The sequence below is a fragment of the Diospyros lotus genome, chromosome 8, assembly GCF_014633365.1.
Source record: "Diospyros lotus cultivar Yz01 chromosome 8, ASM1463336v1, whole genome shotgun sequence".
Lineage (NCBI taxonomy): Eukaryota > Viridiplantae > Streptophyta > Magnoliopsida > Ericales > Ebenaceae > Diospyros > Diospyros lotus.
Genome location: NC_068345.1, coordinates 9,362,253 through 9,383,423, shown reverse-complemented (window position 1 = coordinate 9,383,423; position 21,171 = coordinate 9,362,253). Strand labels below are relative to the sequence as shown.

Genomic DNA, 21,171 nt, shown 5'->3' with positions numbered 1-21,171 from the left:
GGTTAATGATGGTTCAACAACGGCGACTTCCGACTCCAATGAAGATGCGTAGGATCCAAGTCCATATTTTATTTTTTTTCACATTTGTAAAAATTAATTACTTGTATTACATTTTTGTTGTAATTATTTTTTAATGAAATTAAGTCTAATTCTATTTTTTATTTTTTATTTTTCACATTTGTAAAAATTAATTACTTGTATTACATACTTGTTTAGTTGTTTTAATTATTTTTAATGAAATTATTACTTATATTTCTTCAATTTTTAGTAGTGTTTTTTTATTAAAAATATGGTTGAAAATATTTATATTTACAATTACATTTAACAATTAAAAATCGAAACCAAACCGAACCGAACAACGGAACAAGGACCAAAATTGAATACAACAATATTTAAAAAAAATTAAAAAAATTCGGTTTGAACCGGAACCGGAACCGTTGACCGAACCGGCTCAAACCGTTGACCGAACCGGTCCAAACCGTTGACCGAACCGGCACGAACCGGAACCGGAACCGAACCGTCCCAAACCGCCCTTGGGCGGTTCGGTTCAGGTTCAAAGATTTCTTGAACCGGAACCGGCGGTTCATGAACCGGAACCGGCGGTTCATGAACCGTGGCCATGTCTACTTCTAGCTCTGTTTGTGACTGGATTGGAGTCTCCTGTGGGATAGGCATAGGCCAACAGGAGAGGGTCACAGCATTGAATCTTTCAGAGATGGGTCTCACAAGCACCCTCTCTCCACAACTGGGTAATCTTTCATTCCTTACCTTGCTTGACCTTAGTTTCAACAGTTTCCATGGATCTATACCCGCCGAGTTGGGCCATCTGCATCAACTAAAAGAGATTAATTTGGGGAACAACAACTTCAGTGGAGGATTACCATCTTGGTTTGGGGCCTTACCACAACTACAGAACTTGCTTCTTCCCAACAACAGTTTCACAGGCAACATTCCAACATCACTGTGCAACATTTCAAAGTTGGAGACATTGAATATTGGGTACAATCTTCTACAAGGAAAAATTCCACGAGAAATTGGTAATTGATGATGCGGAGCCGATCACCTTCTTCTGTCTCGGACCAAGTACCTGCAAAAAGGGGTGGGGACTTGCTCCCCGTGATCCCTCCGACGCTCAAGTCAGTTCATAAGGTTTTTGAGGAGCATAATAACAGTAATGAAAGATAATCAATGAGTCCCTTAAGAATCAGATCCCCCTACCTGTAGAGGTTGCCCTCTATTTATAAATGTCCCGTGGCCTTTCCCTTAGGAGATAAGATATATTTCAAAAGGAGAGGTTGATCCCCTTTCCATGGGGAGAAAAGATACACTACAAGAAATTTGGTCATTAGTGGCGAAACAAAATTATCACGTATGATTAAAATTTTGTCACAAAACTATATTGGTGACGATTTTTTGACGTCACAGCCATCGTCACGTTAGGTCCGTAGGGAAAAGTAATTAGTGACGTTTTTTATATTTCGTCACAAATGCATAAAAGAAAGGTGACGAAATTTTTGTTGTCACTGAAGGCATCTCCTTTAGTGACGCGTAATTTTGCCATGAAAACCAATAAAATTACGTCATTTTAGAGTTCAAATCGTCACAAAACAACTGTGATGGGGTTTCTTATTGTGACAATTCCTATCGTCACTAAAAAACTGTGACAATAGTGACGATAATATTGTCACTATAGTCTTTTTATATTTTGTCACTATTAGATAAAATCGTCACTAAATAGTTTGATCAAATTTGATTTGGTGACGTAAACTAAAACATCACAAAATATCATATAATTGATGACACAAAAAATCGTTGCAAAAGGCAACTACTTTTTGTCACAAATATTGATTTTGTCATTAATAAATTGGGTCGATATGTTAATTGGTGACGCATAAATATCGTCACCTATCAAATATATTTATTTACAAAATTTGTTGCCACAAAAAATAGAAAATGTTTGTCACATATAGACATTTTCGTCACTATAGACATGACTTTTGTAACATTAATAAAATTGTCAAATAATAGATAACCAATTGGTGACAATTTAAAAACGTCTTAAATTCACACAATTATATATTATCTTTATTTAGTGACAAAAAAATAAAATGTCACTCAAATATGTATGTGTAGATAGGTGGCAAAAGTTTAATTGTCATAAATTCATTAATTAAACTTGTTAATTTGGTGACAAAAACAAGTCGTCACCCAAAATTTCACAATCTAATAAGTGACAAAATTATTTTTGTAGCAAATTATATAAACCTGTAAATGTTTTCTTTGACAAATATTATACTCATTATCAATTGATCCAAAATTTGAAATTAAAAATACTAAAATTATATTACACGCAAAATGGATTGATATATAATGATCAAATCTCTGTCACAAAAAATAAATCTCAATATGACACATCCAAAAATATAGAAATAATTAACATCTAATTAGTATCTCAATAAAAGTTATGAATTAACGAAGTAGATTTCACAAAACTTGTTCAAATGTGACAATACAAGTATCACCACAATATACTTCAACCTCTTCTCTTCAACCCTTCAGTTGATTCTGCATGCGATTCATTTGAACCTGAAATCAATCACATTTGTAATTGTGTTGGAAGGATAGAAACATGCAATGTAAGATGGAAATTTGATCAAGTTGGAGTTATGTAAAGTTTATTTAACAATGAAGTAAATAGAAAAGTAGTTATTTTATTCTTACCTTGATGTAGAAAAGCAGTTATTTTTTTCTACATCTCCCTTTCTTACATTTTTTTGGAAAATATCATCTCTCTCATCATAGTATCTAATTTCCCTTCTAATTGAGTTGTTGTTTCAAACTTTGTTTGACAAGTTTGTAACTCATCTTGAGTCTTCTTAAGCTTCTCCTCCAACTCATAAGTTCTCGTTTCTGAAGCTTTAAATGATTTAGGTTTAGGTCCATACCCAAGTCCCTTAACATATCCACACCTAGTACCTAGTACACTATCCACTATGTCATGGGTTCTCGTTATCTATGGGTTGGTTTTGCAACTCAACCATTTTATCCTAGACATTGAAGGAAGAAAGCAACATCAATTAAAATACTCAACATAAAATTTTAGTTATAAAGAGAGAATGATCCTTCTGGATGAGCTCTGTTACACACAAACCCCTTATAATGACCCAATGTCCTAATAAGTAATATTTAATGGTGTTATTCAATGGAACTGAAGTTGGTGAGCTATAAGTTTGAAACAAGAATGATAAGTATGAGATTACCTTTCAATGGGAAACATCCAGAAGTTGTAAGTTTGAAACAAATATAGATATTATTTTTGTTGGCAATTTTAATTTATAGCCCCAGAAGTTGTAATATCAATTTGCCTGACTCACAAAAAGCCATAAAACCTTTTCACAAAAATAGAAGGTGCACGTCAAAAGTAACATTTGAGGCAGGTCTTTCTACTACGCACATAAACACCAATTATATGATTAATATTAAAGCTTGTATAGGTTTTGCTAGCTTGGTGCTAACATCATGTTGTTCACGAGTATAGCAATTCATAACTCTGCTTTTTAGTATAGATTCAGTTCACAGTGTTCCCTTCAGGTTTCCATAAACCCACAATTAAATCTATCGATAGACTTGAGCATTTGCACATAATTTCAAAGTCCATTCATTGGTCTATACAAAACAAAATGAACAAAAGTAGCAGAACAAACAGATGCAAGATATATGCATAGACTGAAATTACAAAATTTCATACCGAAGTTGGAACCATTGTGCAAACTATCCATGACCTCTCAAAACCTGAATTTTTGGGGCTGTTATGGTCCCAGAATTATTTTCCATCATAATTTGTAATGTAAGAGAACAGGTCAAAGTTTACAAATAAGTTAATTCTAGCTTCTATAGCAGAGACTAGAACAAATCTTGAATCTATATTTTTATGGAATAAAAAATCTATAGTTTTCACAGAGAACATAAAATTATATCTTAGTTTATTGGTAAATGGACTAACTAAACAGTCTTTGGTAAATCAAAACAAAAAATGAATTCAAATAAACAAGTTAAACATTTTTACCGAAGGAGATATGGCATCTGGGGATATGTTACAAGTGGATGGCTACAAAATACAACAAAAAATAAGAACATTGTGACAGCCATGTTTACTCAATCATTTTGTATTCTAGAAGGCCTACTACGACGGCCATTTTTACGTTAAATGGTCAAGGACGAGTAAAATGCATGTAGCATACATCTAAAGAAGATGCTTCCAATTTTACTTTCAGAATACGCATTTTCTGGTCTAATGGGCATAGAACAACACATCATGCCTTAATCCCACTGGGTGAGTCTTGTCTCCAATGTATATAAGTAGTTTTCTTTTTTTTTTTTTTCTTTTTCTTCTCCCAGAATTGCTTCTGTCATTAAACTATAAGCAAGTGTAGAGTGAACTCTTTTATGATTCAGAATAAACATAATCTAAACTCCTATTGGCAGCTATAAAGAATTATGCTTCTAGAATTCATGTAACCTATCCCACCAAGTGAAATTAAGGCTTGTGATTGTTGTGGTTGTTGTAGAGCTTCCAATTGCACCTTTTGATTCATACATTTCTGAAACCTAAGAATTGAAATATGGTATGCAAAAAGAGTCCAGTTGAACAACAAATATATTCTAAAAATCACAAGAAAATCTTGTGAAAAATCAGAACACTTAATTCAAACACTGCTAGTATTCTCTTCAACAACCCATAACATGAAATCTTTCATATTGGTAACCTAATACATAGCATTTCAAGAAATCCTAAACTATATTCAATTTCAAGTAACTTCAAGGATTTGAATCAATTCTCCCATTCATAGAATAAATTAAAACCAAAAATATATTCATGCCAACAAGAACAAAAACCAAAAGATTCATCCAAATGCAGTCATGTTAATAGAAATTAACAACCAGCTCTCACTGTCTCAAACGTAGAATAGTGATACATAATTACCTGGTCCCTAAATATGATATCATGTCTCAGCATTGTCTGCCTCAACAGGTCCTTGTCATTGACCATAAACAGGTCTGTACTTGGCGGTGGCAAGGAAACATTATATAAATGCCTAGTTGTCGAGCTCGTATAGCCATTATATATCCATGCACCATTGTTAGCAACTACAAAATACAACAAAAAATAAGAAACCTCTTAGATTCTAGAATCAACAATATGGTTACAGGTGGATGGAAAAGATGATCAGAATAATACCTACAAGTGCAATAGCAAGATGATCTGAGGCAGCAGCGACGAACAGAGGCAGAGGCAGTGGCCACGAAAGGAGGTGGTGCAACGACGGCGACCGGAGGCGGTGGCGCCAGAGGATGGGTCGACGGCGGGAGTGAGTTCACATAGAGAGAGAGGGAGAAGGCAGGGGGAGGGAAGAGAGAGAGGTGACTTAGGGTGAAATATTAGGGATTTGGGGAAAGAGGCGGGTGTCTCTCCCGCCCACATTTTGGGTTTTTTTTTAAATTTTAAAAAATATTTATTTGTTAAATAAAAATTAAATAATTTATGAAAATAATATTATTAATTATATTTATATAGTTTAAAAATAGAAAGATGGAGTATAATATCAATAGTAAATTATTATACATTTAATATATATTTTAATTTAAAAATATTTTTTAGATTTAGTTTACATTTATATATATTTAATTTTTTACTATACATTTTATATAATTTTATATTTAAAATTTTTCTGTATTATCTTTACATTTTATATTATTTACATACAACTCTTGTGATTAATTAAATTGCTATATTAGGATCATATATGTGTCACTTTATAAGAATATAAAATATTAACTTTAATGTATAATTTGTTTCATAATTTTATTCAATTTTAAAAAATAATTTTAACTCATTTATATTAAAATAAATTTATATTATATTTTTAAATTTTATGTCACCTCGACCATATGAAATTAAATTAATTCATATATTTTATAATTAATCAAATAAACATTATAATGTTTGATTAATCAAACGCAATGTAGATAAATATCATAAACATATGAAATTAAGTTAAATATGAGATGAGAATGAAGACAGAGAGGAGGCAATGGATGGCTTATATACCAAAAACATTTTTCCAAAGGCCCGATGAAGCTTCAGGCCACGACTGCATATACTAAATATATTATTAAATAAAAAAACAAATAAGTGATCATACTAGTGTGAAAACTATAAAATATTTACATTTATATAGCTGTTCTAATAATACTTTATAAGAATATAAAATATTTTAGTGCAAAACTATATTTTTTAACAATCAACGTCTATAGTTGTTCTACATCTGAAATGATTTGAAGTAACATTATTTCCTGTCGTGAAAAAAGAAGCGATCATGCTTCCATATATGATTCAATTTAAAAAAAAAAATTGGATTTAGTTTACATTTATATATATTTTATTTTTTGATTTTATATTTTATATAATTTTGTATTTTATATTTTTTTCATGTTAATTAAGTACTGAATAGGTATATTACACAATGGATATATATTATTAAATGAATAAATATATTATTAAATAAAGTCGTGTTTGATATATACTATATAAGAAATATACATTCTGATTATTTTTATGTATTGTTATTTTTAATTCAAAAAGTTATTACAAAATCGATATTTCTATTTTAAGTGCTAAGTCAGAGTAAATTATTATTATAGAAAAAAATAATGCGTAACTTTTATTAATATGTGTAGATAATATAATCCAAAAAATTGTCACATCAACCAATACATGGATACCCACACAAATATAACATTTGTAATTATATGTGGGTAAGTTTATAAACAATTACCCACACATGCGTAATATTTTTTACCGCGATATTATCCCACCAACCTCTGAAAGTGGAGAGAATTTTTTTTGTCAAAATTAAATGTGGACATATCAATTTACTCACACATAATAAATATGGATAATGTAACAGGTTTGTATAATTTAATCACCCACACATATTACTATTATGTGAGTAAATACCCACGTATAATATGTGTGGGTAAGTTTATAAATAATTACTCACACATACATAACATTTATTAATATGTGTGGACAATATAATTCAAAAAACTATCACATCAGCTAATAATTGGATACCCACACATATATAACAATTGTAATTATGTGTGGATAAATTTTTAAACAATTACCCACACATATTATCATTATGTGTGGATAAATACCCACATATAATATGTGTGGGTAATTTATGTGTGGGTAAATCTCCCAAATTCTTGTAGTGTAAATAGTCACCCAATGTCTTCACTTTATATATCAACCTAAAAAATTACTAACAATAGGTGACGAAACTTACCGTCACCTAATACTATTCACCAATATAACGATATGAAATGAGTCACAAATAGATATTTTTGAATACGTGACGCAATAAATCATCACCAAATGTAATACTAATTAGTGACATTTCTAAAATCGTCACCATATGCATCAAATTAAAATATTATTAACAAAGGGTGACGAAACGTAATGTCACCTAATACTATTAACACATGTGACAATATGCAATGCGTCACAAATAGGTATTCTTGCATACATGACGAAAAGAAAATTGTCACTGACTGGAATACTCATTATTGACATTTCAAAAGTCGTTACCTTATGCATCAAATTATAATATACTAACAATGGGTGTCGAAGCTATACGTCACCTAATATTATTCACAAATATGACAATATCTAATGCATCACAAATAGGTTATTCTTATATACGTGACGCATATCATATTGTCCCCAAATCTAATACTCATTAGTGACATTCTTAAAGTCATCATCTTATGCAACAAACTAAAATATTACTATCAATGGGTGACCAAAGTTAACATCACCTAATACTATTTACAATTGTGACGATATCCAATGCGTCACAGATGATCATCTATTAATTTGTGACGCAAATATATCGTCACCAAATATAATATTAATATGATGACATTTTATTTTTCGTCACCTACAAATACAAAAATGTCACAAAATCTTTTCCGCAATCAGTGTTGGCGTTAAAAGTTGGTGCCAATTTATGCATGACGCTTTTTTGTGACGAAATCTCAAAATCATCACAAAAAAATAACAGTTCATGAATTTTGGTGACGAAATGTTTATATCGTCACAAAAAGTACTCTTTTTGTGACGAAAATTCACAACGTCACTAAAAAATTGTCACTAATAGCAAAATCTGTTGTAGTGATAATCTTCCCTAATAGAGATAATTCTTGGGATATTTAAAGATATCATTGGTTGACTTAGTCTTCTTCTTTATCTCTTTCCAGTTCAAAATCATAATAAAGATTATAAAGATAAGTGGAGCTCCTAAGTCTTGACACGTGGCGATCGCATATTGGTCTTTACTGGCACACATGGCTCCGAGTTAATGGTAACCTCCCAGGGGTAGTACAGTAAAATTGCCCCCCAGTAAATATTCCCTCATCACTTGCCCCCCACTCCTTGAGCTGAACGAGTAAGGAGGTTGGGCAGCTGAAGGAGTAGTTGTCACTGTTTTTCTGAGCCTCTGTAAAAAAATTCTGCTAAAAATTTGGGTTAGCAGTCTCGGATGTTGAATTCGCTTCTTAAGTCTCTCGGTGCCTTTTCAGTCTTCTTATGCAAAGGGTGATTAGGTCGCTCGAGGTGATAGTGACGTTCGAGAATTTTCCTTATCTTCGAGGCTGCTGGCCGAGGCTGTGTGCCTTGTCTTCGGGGGCCACTGGCCGAGGCTATAGTGGCCGAGGCCGCGTGCCTAATCTTTGGGGGCCGCTGGCCGAGGCTGCGGTGGCCGAGGCTGCGTGCCTCGTCTTCGGAGGCCGTTGGCTGAGGCTGTGGGGGCCGAGGCCGCTTGCCTTTGGTCTTCATTTGGCGGAGGTTCGTAGCCTCCGAACTGATGCCTTTTGGTCTTAATTTGGCGAAGGTTCGTAGCCTCCGAACTGGTACCTTAATTAGTAGGGGTGGTCCCCTTTGATCTTCGTTTGGTGGAGGTTCGTAGCCCCCGAACTGGTGCCTTAATTAGTAGGGGTGGTCCCCTTTGGTCTTCATTTGGCGGAGGTTCGTAGCCTCCGAACTGGTACCTTAATTAGTAGGGGTGGTCCCCTTTGATCTTCGTTTGGCGGAGGTTCGTAGCCTCCGAACTGATGCCTTTTGGTCTTCATTTGGCGAAGGTTCGTAGCCTCCGAACTGGTACCTTAATTAGTAGGGGTGGTCCCCTTTGATCTTCGTTTGGCGGAGGTTCGTAGCCTCCGAACTGATGCCTTTTGGTCTTCATTTGGCGGAGGTTCGTAGCCTCCGAACTGGTGCCTTAATTAGTAGGGGTGGTCCCCTTTGGTCTTCATTTGGCGGAGGTTCGTAGCCTCCGAACTGATGCCTTTTGGTCTTCATTTGGCGGAGGTTCGTAGCCTCCGAACTGGTGCCTTAATTAGTAGGGGTGGTCCCCTTTGGTCTTCATTTGGCGAAGGTTCGTAGCCTCCGAACTGGTACCTTAATTAGTAGGGGTGGTCCCCTTTGATCTTCGTTTGGCGGAGGTTCGTAGCCCCCGAACTGGTGCCTTAATTAGTAGGGGTGGTCCCCTTTGAGTCGTTCATGTTTTCTGGTTAGGGGTTCGAGGCCCTGCGAGGATCACATTTAATCCTTTCATCTTGAGTGTTCGGGGGTTCGAGGCCCCCCGAGGATCATATCTGATCCTTTCATCTTGAGTGTTCGAGGGTTCGAGGCCCCCCGAGGATCATATCTGATCCCTTGTTTTTCAGTGTTCGGGGGTTCGGGCCCCCCCGAGGATCACATCTGATCCTTTACTCTTGCGTTGTTGAGGCCTTTCGGACCTTCGGTTTTCATGCGCACATGCTGGCTTGGATTGTAGTTGATGACGGGATTTCAAATAATATCCTTATTTTATTTTCGCGGTTCGGTGAAATGCCTACGTCCGCAATTAAAGAATAATAATATTTTATCTTCGCGGTTCGGCGTAACGCCTACATCCGCAATTAAAGAATAACAAATATTTTGTTTTCGCGGTTCGGGGTAACGCCTACATCCGCAATTAAAGAATAACAAATATTTTGTTTTCGCGGTTCGGCGTAACGCCTACGTCCGCAATTAAAGACTAACAAATATTTTGTTTTCGCGGTTCGGTGTAACGCCTACGTCCGCAATTAAAGAGAGTATTTTATTTTTGCGGTTCGGCATAACGCCTACATCCGCAGGTGTTCGGGGTTTTAACAGAATTAATTAAAATTCAAGTCATTGGATCATATATATCAAGCAATTCAAATTAAAACCTTTTGCCTCGGCCTATATATCTAGCAATTCTCCAATAGATAGTAGTTAAAACACTATAATGATAAAAACAAGAGAAATAAGTTTTAACCAAAGCGACATTAACGGAGCTTCCGTCGCCGCCATTATCGCTGCTTGCTGCGGCCATCTCCTGGCTCATCCATGGCGGCTTCTGGGTATATACCCTTTTTCCAGAAAGCCTTCCCCTTTAATATTATAATATAACACCTCTTTTCTTACTTACTCTGCTAGGCTTCTATGAGGAGCTTTTCTCCAACATATATATATAACATGAATGTAAATGTGTATCATGTATGTATGTGCGTGTGATCCACAATAATGGCAGAATTACGCTTCTTTTATGTGATTGAATATATATATCCATATATATATATGAATCTTTCGGCCTTCTCTTTCAATTATTTTTACATAAAACAATAATTGAAAAATAAAAATCGTAGGAGGCACAAAAAATATTAAAAGAGAAACAAGCGTACCCATTATGCAATCAACACGTTCGTGTAATTGAGTTGAATAGATTTCCTACGGCTTGAAATTGTACTTGGAAAACAGAAGGAAAAGACGAAGGCCCCACGGTGGGCGCCAATTGATGATGCGGAGCCGATCACCTTCTTCTGTCTCGGACCAAGTACCTGCAAAAATTAACTCGGAGCCATGTGTGCCAGTAAAGACCAATATGCGATCGCCACGTGTCAAGACTTAGGAGCTCCACTTATCTTTATAATCTTTATTATGATTTTGAACTGGAAAGAGATAAAGAAGAACACTAAGTCAACCAATGATATCTTTAAATATCCTAAGAATTATCTCTATTAGGGAAGATTATCTTTTCTCCCCATGGAAAGGGGATCAACCTCTCCTTTTGAAATATATCTTATCTCCTAAGGGAAAGGCCACGGGACATCTATAAATAGAGGGCAACCTCTACAGGTAGGGGGATCTGATTCCTAAGGGACTCATTGATTATCTTTCATTACTGTTATTATGCTCCTCAAAAACCCTATGAACTGACTTGAGCGTCGGAGGGATCACGGGGAGCAAGTCCCCACCCCTTTTTGCAGGTACTTGGTCCGAGACAGAAGAAGGTGATCGGCTCCGCATCATCAATTGGCGCCCACCGTGGGGCCTTCGTCTTTTCCTTCTGTTTTCCAAGTACAATTTCAAGCCGTAGGAAATCTATTCAACTCAATTACACGAACGTGTTGATTGCATAATGGGTACGCTTGTTTCTCTTTTAATATTTTTTGTGCCTCCTACGGCTTGAAATTGTACTTGGAAAACAGAAGTAAAAGACGAAGGCCCCACGGTGGGCGCCAATTGATGATGCGGAGCCGATCACCTTCTTCTGTCTCGGACCAAGTACCTGCAAAAAGGGGTGGGGACTTGCTCCCCGTGATCCCTCCGACGCTCAAGTCAGTTCATAGGGTTTTTGAGGAGCATAATAACAGTAATGAAAGATAATCAATGAGTCCCTTAGGAATCAAATCCCCCTACCTGTAGAGGTTGCCCTCTATTTATAGATGTCCCGTGGCCTTTCCCTTAGGAGATAAGATATATTTCAAAAGGAGAGGTTGATCCCCTTTCCATGGGGAGAAAAGATAATCTTCCCTAATAGAGATAATTCTTGGGATATTTAAAGATATCATTGGTTGACTTAGTCTTCTTCTTTATCTCTTTCCAGTTCAAAATCATAATAAAGATTATAAAGATAAGTGGAGCTCCTAAGTCTTGACACGTGGCGATCGCATATTGGTCTTTACTGGCACACATGGCTCCGAGTTAATGGTAACCTCCCAGGGGTAGTACAGTAAAATTGCCCCCCAGTAAATATTCCCTCATCAGTAATCTTTCCCACTTGAAATCATTGGATTTGAAATATAATGAGCTTACTGGTTTCGTGCCCTCTGCCACCTTCAGCATGTCATCTTTGCAAGAGATTGACCTCACATCCAACAGCTTGGATGGTAGTCTACCAGTAAATATGTGTGACCATCTTCCTCGGCTCCGACGTCTTCATCTTTCCTCAAATCGCCTTGACGGACAAATTCCATCCATTTTATCTCAATGCAGGGATCTTCAGCATTTATCTTTGGCGTATAATGAATTTAATGGCAGCATACCTCGAGAAATCGGCAACCTGACCATGCTCAATGAATTGTATATTGGACATAACAACTTAGAAGGTATGGTTGTCCCCCTCCCCTCTCCATTCACACTTTAAAGATGCTAACTGAAAAATGAAAATTATTGAACTTAGATTGTTACCTCTTTGTAACTTGTAGTAAATAAAGCTCATGTATTTATTTGCTGTTGGGATATTGGCCAAAAATTTGAGTAGCCTACATGAGGTCTTTCCTTGACAAACTCAGAACTCGTTCCCTTTTTATTTTATTTTATTTTTCTTGTATGAAGGAACCCATCCTGGTGCTCTGCTTCTTCTTATTTTGTGTTTCTCCTTAAAGCATGGTAATGTTCTTATAAATGCTTGAATGTATTATTGGTAATGGAGCTTCATTTCAACAGTACGAGGCCCCTTCACGTCCACTTTAGGAAAAATAAAAACATCAGATTAGGTCTTCATTGTTGTACCACTATTCCCTTTTGTGTCAATAGCCTAGATCCAATGCTGGATTTCTGCTGTGCTCTATTGTCCTAGACTCTAAACTTTTGTAATTATCAGAAGATCCTTTATAATTATCAACCAAGAGCGTGTGCTATATGGAGTGGTCAAGTGATAACCAGTTGCTTGTGAGATAACATTGTTCTTGTCGTGGCAAAGAAAATGTATGCCGCTTGCTGAAATTTGCAACAATAGCAAATCTTCCCGGGGATGACAGTGACTTGGCTTGAATTCATAGCAAATAGCTACAAATTATCACTTCTAGTCGTGTAATCACTGTCATGTGTTTGGCGCTTTTCATTAATTTTGAAGTTGTTCTTAACAGAACTCACTTCTCAACCAAGAGTGTGTTTGCATTGCTTGCTGTCGGTGCAATGCTAGTCATATGCGATTAAACGATAGGCTTCTCCTTGTTTCTGATTTTAACCACAAGTGGTCTCCACTTCATCATCTCTTGACATGCAAAAATGTCTTTCTGAACTTACTTCCACGCTCAAAATACCCTCTGCTTCACCTACTGGAGGTTTTGAACAACTTGATTCCTCGGTCAAACACAGATCAAGCGCGATAAACAATAAAACCAAAAACTTTAAATCAGAAAACTATACATGCAAGACACAGCGATATACGTGTTCGGATCAATAGATCCTACTCACGGCAGAGGCTCCGCCTCTAGTCAATCCACTAGATCTCAAGTTTACAAAAGATTACAAGATCATAAATCGAAAAGAAAAATAATATTGCAATACAACTGAAAAACAGAAACAAAAACAATAAGATCAAGATAGATCTGTTCTATACCGATCTCATGATCAGGGCTAAGTATCTGTTCTATCAGTCAATAACCTCTCACGCCTCAGGCGATTAAAACACATAGAGATTAAGCAATAAACTGTTTTTACCATCAGATCTTACCATAGAAGTAACCAAACAACCGATTGAAACAGAGATCAGAATGAAGGATTCACGAAAAGTGTCTCGTTTCAAGAATCGCCGACTTAGGGTTTCTTAGAGAGAGAACACAAGATAAAATATCAGAATGTTCTGGATTTTAGGGCGTTTGGAAGCCCTTATATATTAGCATCAAACGGACCAGAAAATAGGCTCGGGCCATCAAGGGAAACACCATGAAAGGATATAGGCTCAACCCATAATAAAACTCAACAGTCCACAACAATTAATAACATTCATTATATTAACAGCATGTAACAGCAAATATAATGAGACATATGATTATATTAAAACAAATATAATATGCATTTCAAAATCATGAAACAGCATGCCAACATTCTGATAAAATATTTAAACACATTTTGAATCACATAAAATCAACACCTACCTTGCTAATGGTTTTCAGATAGTCCAAAGAGGTTGTGTCCATTTTTTAGTTTTAATATCGATTTCAGAGTTAGCTCCACGGTTCTAAACATATGTCCTACAATTGAATCCTCTCTAACTACAATAAAATGAAGCTAGAAGCTAATAACATATAGTTTCTTATTTGATATTAGATGCTTAGTGACACCGGTTTTGTCCAGAATTACTTTTGACTTCTCATTCATTACCTCCCTATATAAATCGAATATCTAGAAGGAATCCTCAAGGGAAAGAAGTCAAGAACAAGTTCAGAGCTAACAAGACTAACTGATCTAAGTTCAATGTTCTGAGGCCTCTGGTCCAGGGTAAGAAGGTGTGGTCACTTCAACCCAAATGGACTTCCTACTAAATAATGCTTCTGGTCATAAATTGGAGGATGAAACTATTCAGAGTAAATTACAAGAAAGAAAACATAGTAAGCCAAACTGATAAACAATGATAAATTTTGAAACTTTGAAGGTTAAGTTACTCGTGCCATATTGGGTGTTAAAGAAATTGGAGATCTTTGAAAAATGTTTAAAAGATAACGACGGCATGGTTTCAGATACATTCAGAAATTTGATACACAATCTGTTGTTTAATGACAACTTCTCACAATTTTATTTCTGTTTTTTCTCTGTAAAGTTTTTCCTTATTGGATGCAGGAAAATAGACAAATGATTTGCAAATCTCTTCAGCACATTTCGCTTCAAGATCTTTAAGTAACTGCATGCATGCAAATTGCTTCAAAGACTTTCTTCTAGGTTGCTTTTGGCGAACTTTGCAGGTGAAATTCCATCGGAGATAGGTCATCTTGTCAATTTGGAGCAAATGAATTTAGCTAGTGGATCTCTTACGGGGCATATACCATCCGTTATCTTCAACATCTCTTCATTGAAAATAATTGATCTCTCAAACAATAGCTTGTCTGGAAATCTGCCCCTGGACCGTCATTTTGATCTCCCTTTTCTTGAAGAGCTATATCTTCATTCGAATCAACTTTCTGGCCAATTTCCGCCTGGCTTATGGGAGTGTAGACGCCTTCGAATTTTGATTCTGTTAGACAATAATTTCACAGGCAGCATATCTAACAAGATTGGGAACCTTACATTACTTAGAGATTTATCCCTTCGAAATAACAAGTTGACAGGTAAGTCCGAAACTTTAGTATCTTTGTTTTAGTGGACAAACTAAACTAACATATGAGTTTGGAAGCCACCATGGCCTCCAGGAAATAAGCCTATTTCTTTTATAGATATTGAAAATCAACCACATACCATAACTTCTTTGAGATAATGCAACTTGGGGCAGGATATAAAGTGCCCTTAGATAATGCGGGTTATCATAGAAAGGGTAACAAATCGTTAGCGCATAGAAAGGATATGGTAAAATGTCTTACAAAACTAATTTGCATGGATGCACATACTGATATTAGGTTAATCTATTTTATTCAATCGTAAACTCCAATTTATACAGTTAAGATATAAATTAAAATGAGTATAAAGTGGAGAATAATATGGCATAATATCCAGCCAAAACAACTAACAAATAATATTAGATATTTACTAATTTATTGGTTATGGATAATCCTATTTTATTTTGACTTCTTTAAACCACATCAGCAGCTACTAAGTCAAAATTCAACACTCCTCCTTGACTTTAAGGCTGCAAATGTAAATTTTAAATTTTGGCATGTCTTGGATATAGCATATGGGCATTTTATAATTTTATAGTTATGAGGCATAGGTATGGTTATGGGTTTTGGGGCATAAGCATATTTTTTTGGGTATAGGCATTTTTTTGGGCATAAGCATGGATATGGTTTTTTTGAGTAGAGTTAAAATAACTCCTTCTCCTTATGTTGATAAGCAGCAGCTCTAGCTTCTCCTTCTTATTGTTGTGATCTGCAACATCCATTTAAATGTAGAAGAATTCCTCATCTGGCAGATATGGATAAACTATCTTCTGCATAGTTGAATCTTCCATCATTTTTTCCAAAGCTTCCATTGACAAACCAGAACTTTTTTTCCAAGCTGACGATGAATCTTGAGAAACACCAACCTCAGGTGCAAAAGCAGTTCCATTCTGAGAAACTTGGTCCACAACCTTAGCTTTCTTTGATGATTGTAACGCAGTTGTTTCCTCAAAATCTCCAAAAGAACTCTTCTGTAATGTTTCTTCAAGAGAAATATCTACAAACGCATATTTCTTTGGGCCCTCCATTTTTGGTTTACTCAATCTCACAGGTCCCTCAAGAAGAAGGGCTCTGATACCATTGTTGGTATTTTATGAAGAAAAAAGAAAAGGGAATGAAAAAAAATACCAAAGCAAAAGTCATATATTTTATTCAATCGTAAACTCCAATTTATACAGCTAAGATATAAAGTAAAATGAGCATAAAGTGGAGAATAATATGACATAATATCCAGGCAAAACAACTAACAAACAATATCAGATATTTACTAATTTATTGGTTATGGATAATCCTATTTTATTTTGACTTCTTCAAACCACATCAGCAGCTACTAAGTCAAACCACATCAGCAGCTACTAAGTCAAAATTCAACAATTCTTCATTACTCGTGAAATAATTTTTTTTTTTTATTTGAGAGTTCATATTAAATAAGTTAAGATAGACACACATACTTGACTGTCAAAATTAGATTTATTTACAGACTGGATAGAGATCCTCTATGCTTATCAAAATAATGATCTCTTTTTGAGAGTTTCGATAACTAAATTTTGGACCTTCTATATGTGGGGAGATGGAGAGTCGTACAACAAAAAAGACATTACATTGCGAACATTAAAACATATAAAGGGTAAGTCAAATATCATTAGCAAAACATGGTTCTCCTTACTTCTACAAAGAGGTCAAGTAATAGTTATTTTGCAAATAAAAAGATAGTTTTAATTTTGTTACAACTATTTTTCATCCGTCCGTTCGGATTAGGGCCATCTCAACTGTATTTATGGCTCTAGGTAGAAATTTGTTTGGTGACCCTTTAATAATATAAATAAATATTAAAAATTATTTAAAATTTATTTTTCTTACTTTTTGATATACAAAATCATTAATTAAATTTTTGTATTTAATTTTAAAAAGTAAATATTTGTTAATTAATAATATAGCCAATTTACTTAATTTTTTTATTCATGATTGAACCTAAATTATAACCCCTTCTTCTTCTTCTTCTTCTCTTTATGTCTCTCTCTTTATCTCATGTTGTCAAATGTCAATTAGTTGACAATTGTCAAGTTTAAACACTTAATGCAGCATTGACAAAAGAGATGAGTGAGACTCTTTACCCCCCCCTCTCTCTTTCTTGTGTGAGTGCATGACTAGTTGACCATGTCTCCTCCACCTCTTGCCATTCGGTGTCCTTTGGTCTCGTTCCTCCTATTCTTGGTCCTCCACCATCTCTGATGTCGAGCATCCTTTGGTCTCTTTCCTCTTGTCCTCAGTCCTCCAGCATCTTCTTTCTCCTTTCATCTCTCTCGTGATTGCGTCTCTTCCACTTTCGGCATCCCTTGGTCTCCTCTCATCCTCTACCTCTGGCATCCCCCACCTTTCTCTCTCTCTCTAGAGTCTGTTGTCGTCCTACGTGCGTCTCCTTTGACATTTGCCCCCGTTCTCCGGCGCCCCCCCTCTCTCTCTCTTTCTCCAACATTGCCACTGGCGTCAGCTAGTTTCCTCTAGCTCTCCTCTCCCTTTCTGCGACGTCTCCCATCTTTTGTCTCTCACTCTTCTCATTTTTTTGAGGCCTTATTCCTACTTTGGGGGCCCTAGGCATAGCTGGCGTTGGTTTGGATCGCATAGCAAGTGTTATCGTATTACACTAAGACTGTTGTTCCTTGGGTGGTATCGATAAAAGGGTTGTCTTCATGAGTGCTTGAACAAGCTTCTAGTCTGTCTCATGACTATTAGATTGAATTTGATGGCAAAGAGTATCAAGATAGTTCTCATCTTACCTAGAAGAAGACTTTCAACAACTGTGTCTTCCTTTACTAGAGCTAGACTGACCAAGCAAGCTATTCACAATCTTGGCAGGTGCATTACCAGAAGAAATTGGTACCCTTAATCTTGAGAGATGGAGCATTAGCGGTGCAAGCTTAACTGGCTCAATTCCCTTTCAAATCTTCAACGCATCAAGAACAAAACTCATTGACCTGGCTGACAATCAGCTTTCAGGTTACCTTCCATCTAGCCTTGGCCTCAGGCTTCCCAATCTTGAAGAGCTTTACCTAGGCTATAATAAACTCAGTGGGATTATCCCAGGCTCTATTGGCAATGCCTCCAAGCTTACCATCCTAGTCATGGTTGCCAACTCATTTAGAGGCTCCATACCCGATACAGTTGGTAATCTAAGGCTCCTGGAGCGGCTCCATCTTTCTGGAAATAATCTGACCAAGGAGTCTTCTACTCTTGAATTAAGGTTTTTTACATCTTTAGCAAATTGCGGACGTTTAAAATTTCTGGCAATAGCATTAAATCAATTCAATGGCATCATCCCTGCTTCAATTGGCAATCTCTCCACTTCGCTTCTGTACTTGGAAGCATTTGATTGCAAACTTAAGGGGGAGATTCCCAGTGGCATTGGTAACTTGAGCAGCTTGGGGGGCATAAGTTTAGATAGCAATGAATTGACAGGCTTTATCCCAAGAACAATTGGAAGGTTGCAGCACCTAGAACGCTTGTATCTTGAACACAATAAGCTGGAAGGATTCATGCCCAATGATTTTTGTCAGTTGAATAATTTGGGAGACTTGTATCTAAGCGATAATAAGCTCTACGGACGGATACCCTCATGCTTGGGTGAACTTAAATCCCTAAGACGGATCTACTTAGATTCCAACAATTTGACTTCTGCAATTCCTTCAACCTTGTGGAGCCTTAAAGATCTCGTTGGTTTAAATCTATCCTCAAATTCTCTTGGTGGCTATATACCACTTGATGTTGAGCATATGAACGTAATAACACAACTAGACTTGTCTTGGAATCAGTTATCGGGCAAAATCCCAAGTACCATTGGAGGAGCACAAACATTAGAAATTCTTTCCTTGGCACATAATAACCTACAAGGGCCTATTCCTGAGTCACTGGGAAACTTGATCAACTTGGAATTTGTGGATCTCTCTAATAACAATTTATCTGGAGGCATTCCTACCTCATTAGAGGCACTCAGGTATCTTCAGTATTTAAATGTGTCCTTCAATAGATTGCAAGGAAAAATTCCCACTGGAGGACTTTTTGCAAACTCCACAGCTCAATTATTTATGCACAACTATGGACTGTGTGGTGCCCATAGATTGCAAGTCCCACCATGCAAAACTAGAAGCCTTCAGCATCGCAGGGCACCAGTTCTGCCAGTATTGAAATACGTTTTACCTGTACTTGCATCTATAATTCTTGTGGTGTCGGTTCTCATACTTGTTTGGCTAAGAAATCGAAAAGTCAAAACACAATCACAAACTCCAGAAGATTCACGCCCTGCTGAGTGGAGAGTGGTCTCATATCAAGAACTCTACCGGGCAACAAATGGGTTCGGTGAAAGCAACCTACTTGGTATTGGAGGTTTTGGTCGTGTATATGAAGGAACACTGTCGGATGGGATGAACGTCGCTATCAAGGTCTTCAACCTGCAAATAGAAGGAGCACTCCAGAGTTTCGATGCTGAATGTGAAGTAATGTGCAACATCCGCCATAGAAACCTCGTCAAAATCATTACCAGCTGCAGTAATGTGGATTTCAAAGCCTTGGTCTTGGAGAATATGCCCAAAGGGAGCCTTCAGAAGTGGCTATATTCTGGCACTTGTTTTCTGGATTTCCTGCAGAGATTAAACATGATGATCGATATTGCATTAGCAGTCGAATTTCTTCATCATGGCCATTCAACGCCCATTATTCATTGTGATCTGAAGCCGAGCAACGTCCTTCTAGACGAAGATATGGTTGCCCACGTGAGTGACTTTGGTATCGGCAAACTTCTGGGCAAAGGAGAATACATGGCACTAACCAAGACCCTGGCTACGGTTGGATACATGGCACCGGGTAATGCTTCTTCCCCATTTCATATTTGCATTATCTTGTTTCTTGTCAATCTGCTCTGTTTCCATTTCCATCCTTAACTTGCTTTGGATTAATTGACGTTACAAAGACAAGTTTACATCCTTAATTATATGAGTAGAGTATGGAACGGAAGGAATGGTATCCACAAGCGGTGATGTCTACAGCTATGGAGTCATGTTGATGGAAGTATTCACAAGGAAGAAGCCCACGGATGAAATGTTTGCTGAAGAAATGAACCTCAAGTCTTGGGTGAATCAATCACTGAATGGGGGCTCAATGCTTGAAGCCATGGATGCCAGTTTGATTGAACAAGAAGATCCACATTTGTCTGCAAAGGAGCTTTGCGTGTCATCTGTCATGCAATTGGCCATGGATTGTGTGAAGGATCTGCCCAGGGAGAGGATCAACATGAAGGACGTTGTGGCTACACTTCACAAAATCAGACTCGGCTTTCTCTCAAATGTTAGAGAAGGCAACACTCTTTGAGGAGTGAGACCGAACAAATGCAATCAAGTATGGCGACCAAATTAAATAAAGTAACAATACGAAGATTATTGTGCTTATAATAATATTTTATAATTCTTTATAATGAGTTTTTATATTTAAAAAGGTCATAAAATCATAATAATATTATTAGTACTATTAAAAACATGTTCTTTTAATACACGTGACAAATAATCACTTACCAAAATAGTTAAATATTCTTTAATTATTTTATTAATAAAAATAGTTAATACACCATTTTTGTGTATGAAAATTTTATTAATAAAGTAATTTTTAAATATTCTT

The 21,171-nt window shown here is 36.2% G+C and overlaps 1 protein-coding gene across 1 annotated transcript; it reads left to right on the top strand.

Moving 5' to 3' along the window:
• Positions 1–619: 619 nt before the first annotated feature.
• LOC127808505 (receptor kinase-like protein Xa21) lies at positions 620–20,896 on the top strand. The gene is made up of 4 exons (XM_052347080.1): positions 620–1,037; positions 15,100–15,462; positions 18,364–20,364; positions 20,501–20,896. The coding sequence occupies exons 1-4, from the start codon at positions 620–622 to the stop codon at positions 20,866–20,868; spliced, it is 3,150 nt and encodes a 1,049-aa protein (XP_052203040.1). The 3' UTR covers positions 20,869–20,896.
• The last annotated feature ends 275 nt before the right edge of the window (positions 20,897–21,171 follow it).

What these genes read in the sequence shown, in the direction of transcription:
- LOC127808505 (XM_052347080.1), top strand. Translation starts at nt 620, where the DNA reads ATGTCTACTTCTAGCTCTGTTTGTGACTGGATTGGAGTCTCCTGTGGG. An exon ending in TCGAAATAACAAGTTGACAG is followed by an intron (nt 15,463 to 18,363) that starts GTAAGTCCGAAA and finishes CAATCTTGGCAG; the next exon opens with GTGCATTACCAGAAGAAATT. An exon ending in GGTTGGATACATGGCACCGG is followed by an intron (nt 20,365 to 20,500) that starts GTAATGCTTCTT and finishes TTATATGAGTAG; the next exon opens with AGTATGGAACGGAAGGAATG.